This window comes from Pantherophis guttatus, chromosome 3, assembly GCF_059756535.1.
Source record: "Pantherophis guttatus breed Tessera chromosome 3, ASM5975653v1, whole genome shotgun sequence".
Lineage (NCBI taxonomy): Eukaryota > Metazoa > Chordata > Lepidosauria > Squamata > Colubridae > Pantherophis > Pantherophis guttatus.
In genome coordinates this window covers 121,069,324-121,091,028 of record NC_142065.1, presented here as the reverse complement: position 1 = coordinate 121,091,028, position 21,705 = coordinate 121,069,324, and the positions used below count along the sequence as shown (strand labels likewise).

At 36.7% G+C, this 21,705-nt stretch overlaps 1 protein-coding gene across 1 annotated transcript in view; it reads left to right on the top strand.

Moving 5' to 3' along the window:
- The window catches only part of PSD2 (pleckstrin and Sec7 domain containing 2), a 172,716-nt gene that overhangs the window by 54,361 nt on the left and 96,650 nt on the right, over positions 1-21,705 (top strand). The window contains exon 7 of the mRNA XM_034411681.3: positions 10,616-10,674. Within this exon, the coding sequence (XP_034267572.1) occupies positions 10,616-10,674 (59 nt within the window). The remainder of the gene's footprint in view (positions 1-10,615; positions 10,675-21,705) is intronic.

Genomic DNA, 21,705 nt, shown 5'->3' with positions numbered 1-21,705 from the left:
TTTGTCATCATAAAATAGGTAAGCATGCCATCCAAATTCAAGATCAAAACTTTCTGCATTCAATATTCCAGCCTTTTTCTGAACCTCTCGCCACAACACCTCATAGTTATTTTGAAACAATTTCACGTTTGATTCTGCAACCTGAACTCCAAGATATTTTACCTTAGGTACAATTTCAAAACCTGCCCTCCTTTCAAACTCATGTTTACGATTTTGTGTCATATTTTTGACTATCATTTTAGTCTTTTTTGAATTCACTCTAAAACCTGAAACTCTACCATAGTCTTGTATAATGTCGTTCATCAGGATTGTTGATTCCATTGGTTGTGATAGGGTAACCACCAGATCATCTGCAAATGCCTTTATTCTATAATCCTCTTGCCTTATCATTATGCCTTTCAAAATTTTTGAGTCCCGTATTGTATTTAGCAAGACTTCCAATGTTAAAATAAATAAAAGTGGGGACAACGGACATCCCTGTCTTGTTCCTTTTTCAATTTTAAACTCTGTCGTCAAACTTCCATTAATAATAATCTGTGCTTTTTGCTCTTGATAAATTGCTGAGATCGCCTGTATAAATTGGTCCCCAAAGCCCATCTTTTTTAAAGTCTTTAGTAGAAAATTCCAATCCACTCTATCAAAGGCCTTCTCCGCATCCAAAAAAACCAGCACTGCAGAAATCTGTTTATTCTTGTCAAGATATTCCAATAAGTCTATTACTTGCCTTACATTGTCCTTCATATATCTGCCCTCAATAAATCCCGCTTGGTCCGCATGAATCACCTTTTGGATTACTGGCATCAACCTGTTGGCTAATACCTTCGCATAAATTTTATAGTCTGTGTTCAAAAGAGATATTGGTCTGTAGTTCTCTGGTTTTTTAGGACCAACTTGTTCTTTTGGTATCAAAGATATATAAGCAGTTGTCCAAGATGGGGGTATTTTGCCCCCTTGTTGAATATTGCAAAATAAATCTCTAAGTTGTCCCACCATTTCAGCTTGTAAAGTTTTGTAATACACTGCGGTCAAACCATCCGTGCCAGGAGCTTTGGCTGTTTTTAGCTGTTTAATTGCTGCTGTTATCTCCTCCTCTGTTATAGGATAATTCATTCTTTCCTTTTGTTGATCAGTAATTTTTGTAACTCTCTTATCCTTTAAATATTTTTCTATAAGTCCATTCTGCACCTCTTCTTTGGCATATAGTTTAGTATAATAATCCACAAAAGCTTCTTTAATTAGTTTTTGTTGAAAGATTTCTTTCCCTCCAATATCAATACTATCAACAGTCCGTATACTTTGTTTTTTCCTCAATGTGTAAGCCAACCATCTGCCCGGTTTGTTAGCGTTGCAAAATGTATTATGCTTCGCGTATTGTAAACTTGTTGCAACTTGTTCCGCCATAAGCATTTGAAATTGGTCTTTCAAAAGTTTTATAGCACTTCGTATTCTTTCATCTGTTGGGTTTTTAATAAGTAACTGTTCTTTATTCTTTATTTCCATTTCCAACTCAAATCTTTTCTTTTGTCGGAACAGTCTATGTTTAGAATTCATGTAGATGAGTACCCCTCTCATATAAGCTTTACTTGCATCCCAAACAATTTCAATTGGGGTACCTTTATTCAAATTTATTTCAAAAAATTCTTTCAAATGCTTTTTAAGTTCTATTGTATTTTTTTCATATCTAAACAAGTTCTCATTTAATCTCCAAGAACGTCTCTCAACCTTATCCATCTCAATTTCTATCCATACAAGGCTATGGTCAGTCAGAGTTCTTGGAAAAATCTTTGTTCTTTTTGTCTTAACAAGTAGATCATTTGACAACAGGATAAAATCAATCCTAGAAAAAGATCTATGTCTATCCGAAAAAAAAGTGTAGTCCAATTCATTTGGATTATGTATTCTCCAAACATCTTTTAATTCCATATCTTCTTTCATATCAAAAAAAGTCTGTGGTAGTCTAATTCTAGACTTTGCCAAGCTCTTTTTATCTAGTTTAGAATCAATTACTCCATTCCAGTCTCCCATAATTAAAATAGATCTATAGTCCCATTGCAATATTTTAGTATGTAACATCTTATAAAAATAATCCTGTTGTTGGTTGGGAGCATAAATTCCAATCAAAAGAATTTGACCATTTGCTGTAAACAATTCAATTGCTACAAACCTACCATCTTGATCTGCTTCTATAACTTTCGCTGTTAATTTTTTATTTACATAAATAACCACACCATTCTTCTGCGAATTTGAAGATATATAATGTGCTCCTAGTTTTGAGTTTATCAAATATTTTTGATCTTGAGTTGTAATATGCGTTTCTTGTAAACATATTATATCATTATTAAATTGTTTCAAATATGTAAATAATTTCTTCCTTTTCTGTGCTGAATTCAACCCATTGACATTCCAAGATAGACACTTAAAGGTCATCAGCCTCTTTCTGGAGCACAGAGCAAAATATTTGAAGTTCATCCGAGAGCTTCGATCTCGCTCCTCCCATAGCTCCACTCTCTTGTACGGTACTCTTAACTGCCTTCTTGTCTTGTCTTTCCTGTTGTTGTTGTTGCTTTTGTTTAAGTAGCTTGGATTGGGCTCTAGTTATACGTTGATCTTTAACTTCTGTCAACTGAATCAAATCCAAAATTGGAGAAGAATCCAACAAGGGCTCACTCAGAAAACCTCCTTCTGCACCTTGCACGTTTTCTAATTCCTGCTTAGACTGTTCTTTCAATTGCCTCTCTTCACTCTCCTTAATCTCCAAAACTGTAGATGTACGTGGAGATGGTGTTCTTTCCTTAAGAATAGTACTGTAAAAGTGTTGTGCCTTCTCCACGGTATTCAACCGATATCCTTCTCCCTTATATCTAAAAATTATCCCAGCTGGTGCGTCCCACCGGAAGGGTATCTGTAAATTTCTCAATTCCTTAACAAGAAAACCAAATTCTTTTCTAGCTTTCAGCATTTTAGGAGGTAATTCTTTAAAAATTTCAAGTCGTGAGCCCCCCACTTGTACAGAAGTGTGAAAAGATTTTTGCAGGATATCATTTCTAATTTCTCTCTCAGTAAAGTATATGACCACATCTCTAGGCAATTGTCTTTGTCTGGCCACCCAAGAGTTCACTCTGTAAATTTTATCTATTTTATGAAATACCAAATCAGGATTAGCTTGTAAAATCTTAGCCAAGGCTTCAGAGCAAACCTGTCTCAAATCCTGTCTCTCCTCCTCTCGAATTCCCCGAAGCCGTATGGCAAATTCCATCGCCCGGAATTGTATCATAACAATCTCATCTTCAATTCTCTGCATTTTATTGTCAACTTCATCAATTTTATAATCATTGTCTTTCATCTTAACATTAACTTCTGATTTGAATTCTTCAACTTTAAAATCAACTTTCCCAATAAATTCTGCCAGGCCAGACGCCACTTCTGATATTTTTTTGGTCACCTTATTTTGATTCTGTTTCACCATGTCTTTAACTTCATTAATTTCCTGCATAAATTCCTGATGTGATTTTTGAAGTTTATCATCTATCTCCTGTTGACATTTTTGAAATTTGTCATCCAGAGTTTTAGAAATAAATTCTTTTAAATCTCCCACATCAAATTCTTTTTTCTGAGTTTGTAGCTGTTGAGCAGGGGGAAGTTGCGTTTGATGTTTGTGTGTGGGGGATCCCCCCCCTAATGCCTTCCCTTCCTGCTTCTTTGAAGCCATCCTGGCTCGTGATCTAGTTTTTCTAAAGAGGGAAGTTCCTTTTCCTTTCCCTCCAGCACAAAGACTTCTAAAAAAGTCCCCCAGATTTGATCAAACAAGGGTTAAAATAAAGCAAAGTCCAATATTGAAAAGGGAAAAAATTTCCCAGTTATTTCTCTTATAACAAGCAAGGCAGCTTAGTAGCAACTTGGAAACTTTGTAGCAAAACAGAATAACTTCACCAATCCACACTCACTGGCTCGTTAACTCTGAAGCTAGGCGCCATGTTTTTTCAAAGCACTTTCACTCATTCGCATTTTCTCAAATTGAAAAGTCAACAAAGTGCTAATACTTGCGTTTCCAAATTTCAGGATTCAGGTAGTTTCGCTGTTTATTAAAGCTGGTTCTTTCGCTTTAAGTTTCCTGCAGCCGGCTTGTTCTGCAAAAGCAGAATCGTCCCACGTCGCCCGGAGTTCCAGCAGGTTGGGAGGGAGCCACGCCTGTTCTCTCCCCAGAAACTTCCCTGGGGGGTTACAGGGGCTCAACCTGTGCCCTGCGATCTCTCCTTCTTCAATCCTGTGGATTTAGAAGTTTTCGAGCCGCTTCTTCGTCTCGAAGCGGCTCTACAGGCGGCGGGGCTGGCGGAGCTTCAAAGAGCGCCGCCGTCGCCGAAGACAAGGAAACCGGAAGTCGTGGCCAACTTCTTAAAGTCCACACATCTTAAAGCCTACACTCATGATTTGAGATTTCAAGACAAACCTATTCAACTCAACCTGCTTCAAAATTTGTCTGAAAAGAAATCAGCCGAAAGGCTATAATGGGGAAGCATAAAATATCTGCAGATGCTTTGTTGCAGGGCAAAATGGGATAGAAATAAGAGAGATTTCAGAGGTTTAATAACTTGGCTGTTACAGAAGGCCTTTGGAAGATAATTGTTTTATAGTTGTTGGCATCATGTCTGAATGTTATTTTTTAAAAAATATATATTATAGCTTATGTTTTGGTTTTGTTGTATTTTGTTGTATGCCTCCTAAAGTTCTAGGGACTGAGTTGGTTTAAAGGTTTTACATACTTTACATTAAAAAAATAAAAGCCAATTTTAAGTGTTCTCTAATAACCCAAAAATTTAATAAGGTGATAAAATTTGCTGACTGGCTGCAGCTATCTATTCCGTCTCTACTGTGTCTGTTCAATTCACTGCCAAATGTGGCTGTCTTGATTTTGTCTGTGTAGTGAATGGTAAGCAGAACAATTGGTAGAGTCCTTCTTTGACATATCAACAGGTCAGAGGGAAAAAATTGTAGCACTGTAGCAGAAATGGTGTAGGCAGTCTGGCTGTAGGTTATCTCTAGGCTTCTTCCTCTGCGCTCCTTCCTCCTACATTCATGCTGTTATAACTGGAGCTGAATAAAAGAAAAACAACCCCAACAAACAGATAAATATTGTGAATAGAGCCAAGTCTCAAGCAGTTGTTTTACTTCCTCTTCTTTTTATATATATAGACAATGAAAGCAGGTTTCCTAATTATTTGGTCCACTTTTGGAAAGCAATAGTGGAGAAAGGGTTATTCCTGTTATTTCATTAATTTGATGTTTTATGTTTGTATTTAACCAGCAAAGGCATACCATGAACAAACTCAGATTCTTACCTACTGAGCAGATTAATGCAATTGCAAAATTCTGATTGGCCACCAACATAGTGTTTCCCTATCCCCTTCTTAGGAGAATAGCTGCATATGAAACTGAGTAGGGCCCAAAATAGAGAGATATCCATGTGAGGTTGAAATGGCCAAGAACTGCCACCCTCATCACCCTCACCACTAGTCACTTATCTTTGTCTTCAAGGAAACTGCTAGGAGAGGGGAATCCTAACAGATTTTATACACTTGCTGATGTCATTGGGTGCTATCACTTTTAAAGGTAGAATACCTGTTTCATGAAGAGTTAAATAATTAGGCTTGCTGAAAGCTGAAAAAAAAGCAAAATACAAATGATTTACATATACAGCTATTGCCATGTGTTAGGAATTTTGAACAAATCAAGATAGATCAAAATTCTGGCTTCTGGATTGCCAGTAATTCAAAAGTTCAGGTGGACACTACTCAAACACTATGATAAAGCTGTTATATCTGAACAGTTGTTTTTTTTGTAAATAATTTTTATTGTAGTTTTTCTTTTCCAAAACTCTAATACATATTCAAACAGACAATGTCATTTTTATATATTTTGGATTAACAATTCACATAAAATCTATATTATATACATATATACATCCTCAGCTTCCTTATAAATATTACCCATTTTTGTTTCTGTTGTCTATCCGCCTATACCATTTTTCCCAAACCGCATAATATTCCGAATCCTCTTTTTCTTTTAATTCTAAAGTCAGTTTATTCATTTCAGCACATTCAAATATTTTTTGAATAATCAATCCCTCTGGTGGTAAGTTATGTTCTTTCCAATATTGCGCGAATGCAATTCTTGCTGCTGTTTGTATATACAGGATCAGATATCTTATTTTTTTTAATCAAATTTGGTTTTTAATATTCCCAGGAGAAATGTTTCCAGATTTAACTCAGTTTGGCAGTTTGTTAAATCTTGTACCCAATCTCATATTTTGATCCAATACTTTTTCGCTTCGGGGCATAACCACCAAGCATGAAAGAAGGAACCTTGGTATTGGTTGCATTTCCAGCACTTGGGGCTTAGATTTGGGTACATTTTGGCCAGCCTTGCTGGAGCTAGGTGTCAAAAATATAGCATTTTATATTGATTTTCCTTAAAGGCCAGCGACTTTTTTAATGTATAGTTTTTATGCCAAATAGTTTCCCAATCATCTAGGTTTATGTTATGTCCTACATTTTTCACCCATGCGATCATTGGTTCTTTTACCACCTCCTCTGCTCTATCAAATTCTAATAAGTAATTGTATAATTTAGATATTAATTTTCTTTCAGCGCCAATCAGCAATTTATCTAATTGTCTTGGTTCCAAATCTATTCCGTGTTCTTCCATATCTTTTTTGTATCTGGATTGTATTTGTAAGTATGGCCACCAGTCAATGGATATTCCTTGTTCTTTTAATACCTGGTTACTTTTAAGTTTTCCCTGTTTATCTAAGATTTCTGTGTATCTAGGCATTTTACTAATGTCTAATGTGTTGGGGTGGATCATAGCTTCCATGGTAGATAACAACCGGGAATTTTCATATAGTGTTTCTTCTTTATATCTTCCCAAATTCATATCAGTACATCTCTTATTTTATATCTGTAAAAGTATGAATGTATCCTATTCCCTTTGTCCCACATAAAAGCATGCCACCCCTTTCGTAAATTGTGTCCTTCCAGAATTAAGATTCTTCTATTCCTTAAATTGACCCAATCCCTTATCCAAACTAACGTAGCTGCTTTGTGGTATAGTTCACATTCCCACACCAGGAGACCAAAACCATCCCTACTTCTACTGTCTTGGAGAAAGTGTAGTTTTATCCTTGCCTTTTTTCCAGACCAGACAAATTTAGTAATAATTTTATTAAGCTCCATGAAAAATTTTCTATTTAATGGGATGGGTAATGTTTGAAATACGTATAATAGTTTAGGTAGGATATTCATCTTAATAGTCGCTATCCTACCTAAGAGTGATATTTGTAACATTTTCTACTTTTCCAAATCTTTCTCAATTTGTTGGACCAGCACCATATAGTTATCCTCCTTTAACGAGGAACACCTTGCTGTTAATCATATCCCTAGGTATTTAATTTTCTTAACAATTTGTAAGTCCGTTTCTTTTTCTAATTCTTTTTTCTGAGTTGTTGTTAAGTTTTAAATTATCATTTTGGTTTTCCCTTTATTAATTTTAAGTCCTGACATTTCCCCATATGTTTCTATTTCCCGTATTAGGGTGGGGCCAGATTCCAGAGGTTCCTCAATAATAAATACCATATTGTCGGCAAAGGCCTGTGCCTTGTACTCTTCTCTTTTAATTTTCATTCCCTTTATCTCTTGGTTTCCTCTAATTCTATTTAATAATATTTCTAATGTTAAAATGAAAAGCAGTGGTGACAATGGGCACCCTTGTCGTACCCCTTTAGTTATCTGCAATGTATTAGTAATATTCCCATTTACTATTACCCTATATCTGAACAGTTTTAACTATCATAGGATAATAATAAAACTCAAAGAAACTGAAAAAAACAGGAAGGCCTACAAAAGGAAAACTATATCCCTTTCCCTCTCCAAATTCTGTGACTAAATATTAAAAAAGGCCCCAGTGGTTCTGGCTGTAATATTGAGTGGTCATTGAAACATCACTCAAATAGAGGAAAGATATAATAAGACAGGTGACAAAAGAAGACAGTTAAACTGTAAGTAAAACACACCTTTTCACAAAAAGAGAGTCTGTGTCAGATGATTTAGAAAAAATCATGGAATTGAAAGGGATCTTGGAGGTCTTCTACTCCAGTCCTTTTGCACAGGAATACTCAGACCATCCAAAATAAATGGATATCCAATCTTTGTTTGGGGGAAAAAAAGTCTAGCAATGGAGCATGACTCCAGAAAGCAGGCTATTTTGCTGCTTAATAACTTTCTCAGTCAGAAATTCCTCCTCATTTCAAATTCGAATCTCTCAGTATAAAGTTTTCATCTACCAGTTCTTGTCTTTCCTTTAGGTGCTCTGAAGAATAAATCCACACCCCTTCCCACTGTCATCCATATATTAGAAGACTGTTATCATATTCATGTTAGCCTTCTCTTCTTTTGACTAAACTTATCCATTTCTTTTCACTTATAGCTTTTGCTTCCAATCCCTTCACCATCTGTGTTGCTCTTCTCTGCACTCTTTCCAGTACCTCAGCAACTTTTTTGTGTTGTGTGACCAGAACTGAATAAAGTATTTCAGGATGATCTGTCTAACACTTGACCACCAGTAAAATGGTACTAACATTTCCCATGATCTGGTCACAATGCCTGTATTGATGTGGCTCAAAATGTTATTGGGTCTTTTGGCACTTGCTATTTTATGATTAATCTGTAGTCTACCAGAATGTGGACACTCTTCTCTAGCACTACTGCTGAGCCACGTGATGCTTGTCTTGTACCTCTGCATCTGATTTTTCCTAGGTAATTTCAGAACCTAACTTTTTTTTTACTGTTGAAAAGCATTTTGTTGGATAGAGTCCATTTTCTAAATTTGTCCTTTTTGTTTACCCCAGAGTTCTTTATGCAACAAAATTTCATCATCTGTCTCCCATTTTTATTTCTCTGGTATTGCTTGTGGTTGGACCTTATTATCTCAATATTCCCTAACCCTTCTGAATTATTTTCTGCCTCAGGATTTTCATACATGGGATTTTTCTTACTTTTCCTTTTCATTTATCAAAATCAACCTTCTTGAACACTAAAACACTGATCCGATTACCTTTAGTTCTCCCTGCCTGAAATACACTGAATTATATATCATATTTCCTTTCCTTTTTTTGAATGGCATGTTAAATGTGGTTAACAGGCATTCAGCAAACTAAGCATAATTTTCAAGAACAATCTCCCCCTATGCCTGAAGAGAATAGGTTTTGATCAGGTTGTGCTACCTGCTCTAACATATGCCGGTGAAATAATGGACACTAACCTCACAATCGTTACAAAAGGTACAAGTGGTGCAAAGAGCCATGGAAAGATGCATGCTCAGAATCTCAAGATAAGATAGAAAAACCTGCACATGGATTAGAGAACAAATGAAAGTATACAATATCATCAAGAATGTCAGACTGGCCCCAGCTACTCCCTAGGAAAGAACGACCCTTGACTCCATAGGATTTAGAGAAAGGTACTTTACTAGAGATGCTGAGTGCAGCATGGATGAGGCAATCTCTGAAAAAAGAAACCGCACAAAAATCAGATATTGAAAGCAATCCCCAATGTCCAAAACCCTCCTCCCTAGGAAAGTAGTCCAATCAGGTTCCATTCCAATGTTTTGAGAAGATGCCTCTAGGCACCAATGTAAATTCCTTTCCCAGGACTGGTGTCCTTGAAGCTCAGTTTGGCATCTCTGGTTCCTGTTAGTGTCCATACTCTCCAATTTCCTGCAGCATTCTTTCACACCTCCAGCACGCTTCCCTTCCTGGATGCCCCCCCCCCCCGGTTATGGCAGTTGTTAGCAAGCTTCAAAGAAAGTGAAGATGAGCAGCTGACAAAGAAAGTAAAAGAGACCTAAAACAAGATGGATTGACGACATCAGCAAATATTGCAGGCCCAATTGGCAAAAGAAAGCTCAGGACTGTATTGATTGGAAACATGCAGAAGAGGCCTTCATCCTGCAGTGGATAGACAATGACTAAAAAGATGATGATGATAGATCATATGGCCGCTGTCTGCCAAGTTTCCTACAATTATCACTTCTTCAACAATTTCTTTCCTAGTAAAATGCATTAGACCCAATATAGCTGAACCTTGAGTTCCCTCCTCCACCTTATGGACAATGAAAATGTCTGCAAGGCATGTAAAGAACTGTTGGAGAAGTTATTGCAATGTTTGATTCCCAATTAATGTGGGATAGTTGAAATTCCCTCATTTCCATTGCAATGTATTTCCTGGACCCCTTACACATTTGAACAGTAATTCAGTTATATTTTCTGCTTGGATGGTACACACACAACAATGTCATTATTGTTCTTTTTTCCTTTAATATGTACCAGATGCTTTGGGCAATTTTCACCCTTAGTGTCACAATTAAATGCAGGAATATTATTAAGAATTTGAACAGTTCCTGGATTTGGGATGAAATTAATTTTATCAACTACTGCTAGCCGTTTGGTCTCAGATGTTAAAATCTTGTCCTCTCCAGTGAGCTGAGCAGATATAGGAACTGCCTTGTTTTAAATATATTTCTTGGGACTAATTTTAAAGTATATTAAATTCCTTGTATTTTTCAGATGGAATCCATACACTCACCTGTGCTCTGATGCTGCTGAACACTGATCTCCATGGCCATGTAAGTATAGCTAATAAAAAGAGACTAACTTTGATTCTCCCCTGAGATTCCCCCTTGACTTTAACCTTATGGTAAATATGAGGCTATCTGGGAATACCAGAATAGTTTGGAAATGAATATTGTAAAACAAATGGTAGAGGAGAGTGACTTAAATATTTCAATTAAATCTAGTTTCATGCTCCAGATATAGCAAAAGACACTGCCAAATGTAGCTTTTTAAAAAGTATACTTTTGATCTTAGCTAGAATATCAGTTAAAATTATCTCCAAATTATTTGTTAACATAAAAGTCTCTAGTTTCTATTCTTCACCTACCACAGGAGTTAGCCATGTGTTTTCCCTTAAGGTGAAGAAATTTTCAAGTTGACAACTGGGTTTAACCTGTTCAAGTGAAGAATTAGCCGCTGTTGATTTGCTTCTTCAGCTCATCAGCCCTTGAGAAAGTCCTGAACCATCTTGACATAAGCTACCTGGAATGTCTGCATGCTTTACTATAGTCCATTAAGGTTATAAGGAAATACAGGCTTGAGGCTTGAACAGCAACCCTTTTTTCATTCTCTGCTTTACTTACTATGATGCTTAATGAAACTTACTTAAGAATGTGTGACTACAAATTAGCCTAATAAAAATGTTGCCCTACTGAGAGGAGACGGATATAATGATCCTTCAGAATACAATGTCAAAATGTATAATATTTGGGGGGTCTGATGTTACTGTACCACAACTGGTACAAATACAAATCTAGAACTTAACATATACAAAATCCAGAACTTCATATATTGTAAATAATTCCATTTGTGTTAAATCTCATAACAATGACTCTGTCAGACCTGTCCCAGTCTAATCCCTTAGGGAAGAAAAACCTTCGACTCCATTTGTTTGAAGTGAAACGTACTTTTACTAAGAGATACTGGTTGCAATAAAGTCAGGAGGAATCTGAGTTTCCCACGCAACAAGATCAAACTACTTCCTTCAATCCCATCCCTCTCCCCCATGACCAGTCCAACCCCAGGCAATGTGATGCAACTTGGATGTTTCTTTCCATACTCAGGGCTAACTTTCCACACTCAAGGCAAATGGTCTTGAAGATGCCTTGGCATGAACCGGTCCCATGGTTTTCTGCTTTTCTTCAGCTGTCATCTCCCCCCACAAAAAAATGCACACAGATTTATTGCTGCCTGTTTGTCTGCTCCTCATGCCTCCCCACCCAGTCCTTTGATGGCAGGACACCAGTGCGGCACCAAGCTGAAGATGGTGGATCTGACAGACTCATTAAAAGATGTTTAATTTTGTGGAAATAAATAATAAAGAATAATTAAAAAATAGGTCAAATATCTTTAAGGTTATCAAATGGAAATATGGGAGTCACTTTGGTGTAGTTGTTAAGGCGCTGTCCTAGAAACCAGGAGACTGTGAATTCTAGTCCCCCGATTAGGCATGAAAGCCATCTGGGTGACTTTGGGCCAGTCACATTGTCTCAGCCCAACCCACCTCAAATACTTGTTGAAGGGAAAAAAGAGGAGAAGGAAGGAGTACTAAGCACATTTGCCACCCTGAGATACTTATGAAATAATAAAGGCCTGATAAAAATCTAATAAATAGAATAATAAACCATAATTATGTATTAAGTAGTACAATTTGTCATTAAAAAAAATAGAAACAAAGCTAAACAAAAACAATTATGAGGTTGGATGAAAGTATGTGAAATTTAGCCCCATGAAATTCTTTTTGTGTTTGTTATTGTGTGTGCCTTCTGGCAACTGGTCCCTGCAGTGAGAGAGTGCGACTAGCTGGAAGTCACCCAGCTGGCTTTGTGCTTAAGGTCAGACTAGAACTCATGTTCTCCTGGTTTCTAGCCTGGTGTCTTACCCATTACACCAAACTGGCTCTTGCATGAAATTCTTTAGTACTGTATATGTGAAATTATTCATGGAACATTTTAGTTTTGCGTTAGTATAGGAATAGGCAACCCCCAATTTCCAAGACAGTATCACTGAAATCTGATGACAAGATAGTTGGATTTTAATAAAATGACTCTGGTCCATGGGGGAGGGAGAAAGTTGAATACAGTCCCCCAATATCTTCTCCCATCGATTTTACTTTCAGTAATCAAATTATTTTTTTTTAAAAAGTATGACCATTAAAATAGTCTAAGATAAGTAACTGTAATATAACTCATCTATATAATAAAAACAATGCAAATGTACTCCCAGTTCCTTTTTGGAGCTCAGTTCAGCCCCTACAGGTCATTTCTTCATTTGGAAAAAGTCCATATTTTTGAGTATCATTTTTCAAGCACCACATTGCATTTCAAATGTGGTCCTTTGCCGTAAAGCTAATCTATTTAAATTTCTGCCTGGATTTTCATCTTCTCTTATTGGCTTAAGTTTTCCTTTTTTTCCAGACAACTTGGTCCCTTTAATTATAATTGGCAGCTTTCGATCTTCCTGCTGCTTCTTTGCCCAGACCTTTGGTTAAAGTGTTTGAAGGCCCTTTTGACTACTATGGATCTGTCTTTATTGTTGCCCATTTTTTGGCCACTGTTTGTTCCTTTATTGTTGCATTGTTTTATTGTTATTTTTCTCTGTTTCTACTTTGTGAACTACATGGAATCACTGGGAGTTGGGCAGTATATAATTTTAATAATAAATACATTTAAATAAATAAAAAAGTCTTCTCTAATATTTATCCAAGTCTCTGCCACCTTCCTCATTTTATAGAAATAAAAATGATAAAAAGAGATATGTGAGAGACACTTTGGCTCCGAACAACCAATTCAGTAGTGGAGTTGTGTGTACTTGCCCGCCACTCGCATAGAACCATCGCCTCTCTCCCCTCCTGCCAGTCTGCAAAGCCAGAAAGTTTGGGGAACTGTGCCGTATACCCAGTGGTGGAATTCAAGTAATTTAACAAGCGGTTCTCTGCCCTAATGATTTCTTCCAACAACCAGTTTGCCAAACTGCTCAAAAAGTTAAAAACCGGTTCTCCCGAAGTGGTGCGAACTGGCTGAATCCCACCACTACCATTCCAGACAAATGGCTGTCCAATCTCTTCTTAAAAGTCCCCAGTGTTGAAATCAATTGAATTTTATTTGGCTAAGTGTGATTAAACACACAAGGAATTTGTCTCAGGTACAGAAGCACTCGGTGAACATGCAAAGCAACACAATCATCATCATCATCATCATCATCATCATCATCATCATCATCATCAATCAATCATCATCACCATCCCAATAAAAGGGAGACGTAAAGAATGATAAATACTACAGCTATACTACATGGGTAATTATACATAGACATTAGAGAGATGGAGCACCTTGAATCTCAGGAGGCAAGCTGTTCCACTGGTTAATTTTTTTTTTTTAATTTGATTTATATGCCGCCCTTCTCCGGAGACTCAGGGCGGCTTACAATGTGCTCAGCAATAGCCTTCATCCTTTGTATATTTATACAAAGTCAGCTTATTGCCCCCACAACTGGGTCCTCAATTTACCTACCTTAGAAAGGATGGAAGGCTGAGTCAACCTTGAGCCTTGGCGAGATTCGAACCTGCAGGAATTGCAGGCAGCTGGTCTTAATAACTAGCTTAATAACAGGGTGACTTAGACCACTGTACTACCAAGGCTCTTCTCACTGTCAGGAATTTTTTCTTTAATTCTAGGTTGGTTCTCTCCTTGTTTAGTTTCCATCCATTGCTTCTGTTAGGCCTATCCAAGCTTGGGCATTTAGGAAAGAAAGACCCTTGACTCCATTTGTATTGAAAGGTGTACTTTTACTAAAGCCAAGTGGTTACAGCATAAGGAAAGCTGGATCAGAATGTTCCCACATAAAACCTTCTCTTGGACCCTTTCCCCATGGTCCTTTCACAATTGTACAACAGTATTCAAACTAAGTGTTTTGATAACAGTGCTAAAGCCGCCCTGAGTTTCCGGAGAAGGGTGGCATATAAATCAATTTAAAAAAAAAAAAAAAGTTTTGCGCCTCTTTGGTGGGTGTTCACATTCTGTTCTCATGCTTGTGTCCTTCGATCTGTCAGGCTCTGTTCTGGGCTGGCACCTCTGGTCCCTGTCATTCCGCCTCCCTATATCCCTTTACTTCACCCTCCCCCTTTTTATGGCAGGATGCCATCAAACGAAGCAGGGCTGAAGTGATGCAATAACCCTAACCCTAACCCTAACCTGACATTCTGCCCCTCTTGAAAAAGTGGTTTATTCTTGAAACAGAAAGAAAATAAGAGAAATGGTTAGAGTTTATGCAGGTTTCAATGGGGTTTGTCAGGGTATTTATTGTGGAATTTGTGGAGGATTCTTTTTTTTTTTTTATTGAAAAAGTTTTAAAACAAACAAAATTTCCCCACAGCCCTCCCACCCAACCCCCCCTCCCCCTCCCCGACTTCCCAGAGCAGAACACAAGGTATTTCTATTAACTTTAAACAATAAACTAAATTGCTTAACCAATCATTAAACTAACACCCCCTAAAACAAATTCTTAACCCCCCATAGATAAAGTCCTACTTCTTAGACATAAAACTTCTAATATCACTTATATAGCGCTTGTACAGTTAAAAGAAATCATTCATAAGCTATTTGATATTTTTTGGTCTGATACTTATTTTGAATATAATCAATCCATCTTCTCCAGTCCTGTATATACCTTTCTTGTGTATGATCCTTCAAATATGCTGAAATTTTAGCCATTTCAGCTAAATTAGTTACTTTCAATATCCAGTCATCAATAGTAGGCAAAAAATCCTTCTTCCAATGTTGTGCTATCAACAATCTTGCTGCTGTTATCAAGTTCAAGGTCAGTTTAGTCTCTGCAACTATACAGTCCGTAGTTATACCCAGTAAAAACAACTGTGGAGTAAATTTCAGTCTTTTTTAAAAAATATTCTGTGTCACTCACCAAATCTTTATCCAAAATGCTTTGATTTTTCTACAAGTCCACCATATATGATAATAAGTTGCATCATCACAGTCACATCTCCAACATTTAGCTTGCACATTAGGATACATACATGATAATTTTTTGGGATCTAAGTGCCATCTATAAAACATTTTATAAAAGTTTTCTCTTAAATTTTGTGCTTGTGTAAATTTCACATTTCTAGTCCAAATCTTTTCCCAAGTCTCTATCATTACTGGCTCTTGAAAATTTTGTGCCCATTTAATCATGCAATCTTTAACCAGTTCCATCTCAGAGTCTATTTCCAATAAAGCATTATACAACCTTTTGATATGCATTTGTTTTTGATCTCTAATTTGTTTTACCAAATTCTCCTCATTTTGCACAAAGCCAGTTTTTTGGTCTTCCTTCCATCTAGCTTGAAGTTGACCGTACTGAAACCATGTATAAATTATACCTTCTTCTCTCAATATATCTAAAGGTTTCAAATACATTACCCCCCTTTCCATAATAAGAAGCTCTTTATAGGTAATCACCTTCTGTTTTTGTTCTATACTTATATTTTCTATTGCATGTCTAGGATTTGCCCATACAGGTATCTTATAATTTAACTTATATTGATATTTTTTCCAAACCCTCAACAAAGCATTTCTAAGTATATGGGCCTTAAATACTTTATCCACTTTTTTGTCATATAACAAATAAGCATGCCATCCATATAACAAATCATAACTTTCTAGATTCAAAATTCTCCTCTCAGTTAAGTTAAACCAGTCACTAATTTCTGATAAGACCGCTGCTTCATAATATAATCTTAAATTAGGCATTTTGAGACCCCCTCTTTCACGTGTATCTTGTATAATTTTCATTTTTATTCTGGGTTTTTTTCCAGCCCAAATGAAAGTATTAACACCTTTCTGCCATTCTCTCAGATTTTCATCTTTCTTAAGCACAGGTATCATATGGAACAAAAATAAAAATCTAGGTAACACGTTCATTTTAATTGCTGCAATTCTTCCCAATAAAGACAACTGTAATTTTTTCCAATTCTCCATATCCTTCTGTACCTTCTGCCAAAGAACCTCATAGTTATTTTTGTATAATTTTGTATTTGAAGCTGCTATGTACACTCCTAGATATTTAACCTTTTTAACTATTTCAAAATCTGTTATTCTTGCTAGTTCATCTCTTTCAAGTATAGACATATTTTTAATTATCATCTTTGTCTTATGTGAATTAACTTTAAATCCTGATACTTTCCCGTATTGATCAATTATATCCAATATATATGGAGCCGACTCTATAGGTTGGGATAAGGTGACAACCAAATCATCTGCAAATGCTCTTAATCTATAATCTTGATGTCTAATTACAATTCCTTTTATTTTTCTGAGTCACATATCTTATTCAATAGCACTTCCAAAGTCAAAATAAACAGCAATGGGGACAGAGGACACCCCTGTTGTGGAGGATTCTTGGGGTTCGAACATGTTGAGTTTTGATCCATTCAGTTTCAGAAGGGAGGAAATCCTTCCATGGTATCAAGTATAATATTTTTCCTCTATGTTTACGTGAATCTGAGCTCTCTTTAACTTTGATCTCCATTGGTAAGGACAGGGATTAGAGGTGGTTTCTTTGTGAGGCACAAGTGGAAAGTGATTGCCAGTTTCAATAGGCTGCAGTGCAAAACTGGGTGAATGCGTTGAAGGTTTTTGGTAATTCCAATTGCACTGTCACAGGGTTGATAATTTTAATTATAGGGAAAGGTCCAATGCATTTTAGTCCAAGTTTCTTTGAGGGCCCTCTTGATTGGAGATATTTGGTGGATAAATAGACTTTGTCTCCAATATTAAAGTGTTTTGGTTTAGATCATTTGTTATCGGCTTATTTTTTTTTATGTTTCATGCACTTCTTCCAGCATTTTGCAGACCATTTGCAAGGTGCTCTGTAGCTTATCGGTCCAGTCTGTTAATGATGTGTTTTGGGGTTTGATTTGCGGCAGTTCTGATATGCCCACGAAGTCTTGACCTGGTGTAAAGAACCGTGTAAAACTGCTGCTGCTGTGTATGGAAGGAGGTCAGCCAAATTGTCTTGTTCAGTGGTGGGCTTCAAATTTTTTAACAACCGGTTCTCTGCCCTAATGACAGGCTGGGTGGTCATGTGACTGGGTGGGCGTGGCCAGGGTGGGTGTGACACGGGACTCGTGTGAAGCTAAGGCAGAACTTCCCTGAGACCCTCCCTCACTCTCATTATACAGGTAATCCTCTAGTTACAAATGTAATAGAGCCTGCCAATTACATTTGTAACCTGGGGATTCATTTGATTGAATCACGTTAAATTAATGTGATCACTCCCTGCTTTTCCCAATGCATTTGTTAATTGAATGCACATGTCTTTAAATGCAGAGGAGATATCTCAGGCTGGGGAACAGCATGTGGGGCCTAGTGCTGGAGTAGACCATCCAAGGCCTCCCCCAATCCACTGAGATACCTCAATGCTCCCCTGGAGTCCCCACAATTGCTTTCTGCACTCCATCCTGCCCCGCTGGGTCTCCACAGACTAGGCCTGCTTTGCTAGCATCTCAAATTCCACTTACTCCTCCCCACCCCATTTCCCATGAATTACTCTTTTTTTTTTTTGCTATAAAGGTATAATTTTTACTGATATCTATTCTGTTAATATAACTAAATAAGCCATTATACACTTGAAGCATTGTGAAATGCAATCTGATCAGAAACAAGAAATTTGACAAGCCTAGTGTACAATGCTTGATAGTAGCATTATAGTAGCATTAAACATGAAATGTTTAAACACTCAGAATTTTTAGATCTGGCAATCTTATGTCAAAAATTGCTAAAATGATATGAATACCTTTGAAACATTGAATTCTGTGACATGGATTTCAAGAACTACAAGAAGACAAAACTACATTAGTTGTTCACTGAAGTCTCATTCTAACATTAGCAAAAGGTTTCTCACAGATTCTCAAGCAAATATAAAAACTTGCTGGATTTGTGATTATTCCCCCACTATATTGGAAGCTGTTCTTCTGTTAATGGAAGCAGCTATCTATTAACATAGGTATCTTCTAAAATTTTAGCAAGTAACAGTATATATTTTGGAAATAGTAATAGCTATATTTTAAAGTCATTGTTTTTTACTGCTTTTTACTGTGGTAATAAGACCACTTTAGAGACCATTCATTATATAGTTGTAGGGATTTTGCTCCCTTAGGAATTCTGTTGCCTTTTTTTCTGCCTCCTTTATGTTGTTTTAAATAGACAAATTATTAAGAAAAATTAGTTAAGGTTCTGGTTTGGTTTCCGTCGTCGCCAGACGGTCTTTCGGGACCGCCAGCCTCGTCGCCCGTAAGAGCCATCTCTACAGCTGAGAGACGGCTCGAAAAACTCCGTCTCATTGAGGAGACGTGAGAGAGAGCCGGCGAGAGCAGGTAGAGCCCTCTGCAAACTCCCCAGAGTTTTTTTTTACTCTTGGGGAGGAAGCAGAATGTGGCTCCCTTTCCAGCTCGCCGCTGCTCCGGGCTTCGGGGGAACTCTGCGCTTTGCAGAGCCAGACGATCGGACCAACCCAATCAGCGAAAACTAACAGACTGTCTGAAATAAGCAGGATGAAATCCGGATTTGGGACTCTAAATTGCAAGTATTTCTAACAACCCTATGATTGATTTTAAAAGTGAAGAAAGAGTGAAAGGGGAAAAAAAAGAAAGTTTAAAATGGCGACTGGCTGAGACTTGAGAAGAAAGCTGAAAGCGAAAGTCCTTCCGTTTGAACAGTTTAATACGTTACAAAGTATCTGAAACAATAGCACTGGCTAGAAGTGAAGAGAAAAATTCCTATTTTATGTTTCTTCCTTCTTAGAGACTTGATATTGATATTGTCTGGAGAGAAGTCTTTTTTTTAAAAAAAGAGTCTGTTTGTGTGGCAGGATGGTGTTAAAACTGACAAAGCCAGACAACCAAGCTGTGGGGGGGGGGGCTCCCCCATTTATAAATCACATGAACAAGTTTTGAGCTTGCAGATGCAGAAGAATGGCTTTAAAACCTAAAGGAATTTGTTTTGGAGGAGATGGCAAGACATGATGAGATTGTGAACCAGAATCTTGAAAAATTTAGACAGGAAATTAAAGAGCTGGTACAACAAAAGTATGATAACCTGAAACGATATATTGTAACAGCTTTGAAAAGCTTTTCAGAAATAATTATAAAGATGGATAAAGATATTAACTTAGAAATAGAGTCTAAAATGAAGGAAGCTGGTTATAAGATTCATAATCTGGATAATAAAATACAAAGAATTGAAAATGATTTGATAAATATTCAAGAAAATAGCTCAGAAGTAGAGTCTAAAATAAAGGAAGCTGATCACAAGACTTACAATGCAGATAATATAAAACAAAGGATTGAAAATGAAGTCACAATGATGCAATTCAGATCTATGGAATTTGCTATCAGAATGAGGGGAATACAGGAAAATAACAGAGAGGACTTGAGAAAGATGTCTGCTGAAGTTCTGGCTGTGATTTTAAAGGTTAGTCCTGAAGAAGTATTCTGTAAGATTGATAAGGCCTACAGAGTAAATTCTTGGGTGGCAAAGCAAAGGCAGTTGCCCAGAGATGTGGTGATTTACTTTACTGATAAAGGAAGAAGAAATGATATAGTGCAAAAGTCTTTTAACTCCACTTCAGAAATGAATGGAAGGAAGATCTGGATATATAAAGAGCTGCCGTCCAAGATGTTAAAAGATAGAAAGGATTTTGGATTTTTGGTGACTGAGCTAAAGAAACAAAACATCCCATTTAGGTGAGATGCTCCAGTTGGTATAATATTGAGATATCAAGGAGAAAGGTATCAACTAAATACTGTTGAAAAAGCGGAAGAATTTTACTACAAGGTTTTTAAAATGGGCCCAACATCTCCACGTATGTCACCAGTGTTAGGAACACAGGAGGGGGATAAAGAAAAGCAAAATGAACAAGAAATTGAAACTCAGGATAAGCAGATGGAGATGGAGGTAATGGAAAAACAACTAGTTACAGAGGGCTTTTTGGATGAGCTGCTTTTGGATTCTCCTTCAGAGGCTATAGCTGGATCACCTATAAATATAAGAGAGGCGGCTTTGGACCTCGATTTGATGTTTTATCAAGTTACAGACCAGCATGTAACTCAAGCAGCTGATATACAAGTTCTAGGAAGGCAACCAGGATGGAGATCTAAACCACAACAAGTTAAGAAAAGAAGAAGCAGGTCCTACAAAACTAAAAAAATTTAAACTAATTTTTTTTTCTTTTTTAGTCAACGGATTAATGCCAGTTACTTAAGAGATGATTAAATATAATAAGCAGGATTTATAGAAGGCTGATACATGAAAATATAACTGAGGCAAATTACAGACTTATACTATTTTGACAAGAATAACAGATCTCTGCAGTGCTGGTGTTCTTGGGATGTGGAAGATGGCCTTTGATTGAGCGGATTGGAACTTTCTATTTTGGACTCTTTGAAAAATGGATTACGTATATGTTGAGTTATAAGGCAAGAGAACTATGGAATTGGGGCATGCAGAAGATCTGGCTGTTACCCTTACGTGGTGGTTGGAATTAATAATCTAGACAAAAGATACTACAGAAGATACTACATGGAATATAAATATAAAGTCACTCGGGTGGTTTTTTATATACAGAAACATTTATTATTGATGGGGGCAGATGGTAATTGAAGATACTGAATACACTGTTGGAAGCGGAACTTGATGTTACCCAAACATGGGCAATGGAATTAATAATCTAGTTGAAAGACATTACAGAAGATACTATATGGATTACAAATTTGAAGTCATTTGAGGATTTTGTTTATATATGGAAATATCTTTTAGTGGTGCGGGCAGAAGAATAAAGATATTAAAAATATTATGTATGGTAGACCTGTAGGAAAGTGGGTGGAGATAGGTTAGGTTACTGATTGTTTAATTTAGGAAAAGGGATGTTATGTTTAGATATTAATATACTTAAAAGATTTGAATTAAGAGATATATGTGTGGGGATGGAGGAAATGGGTAGATTATGAGTTGAATAAATGCTAAATTAGGATTTATTATATAGTTTTATAG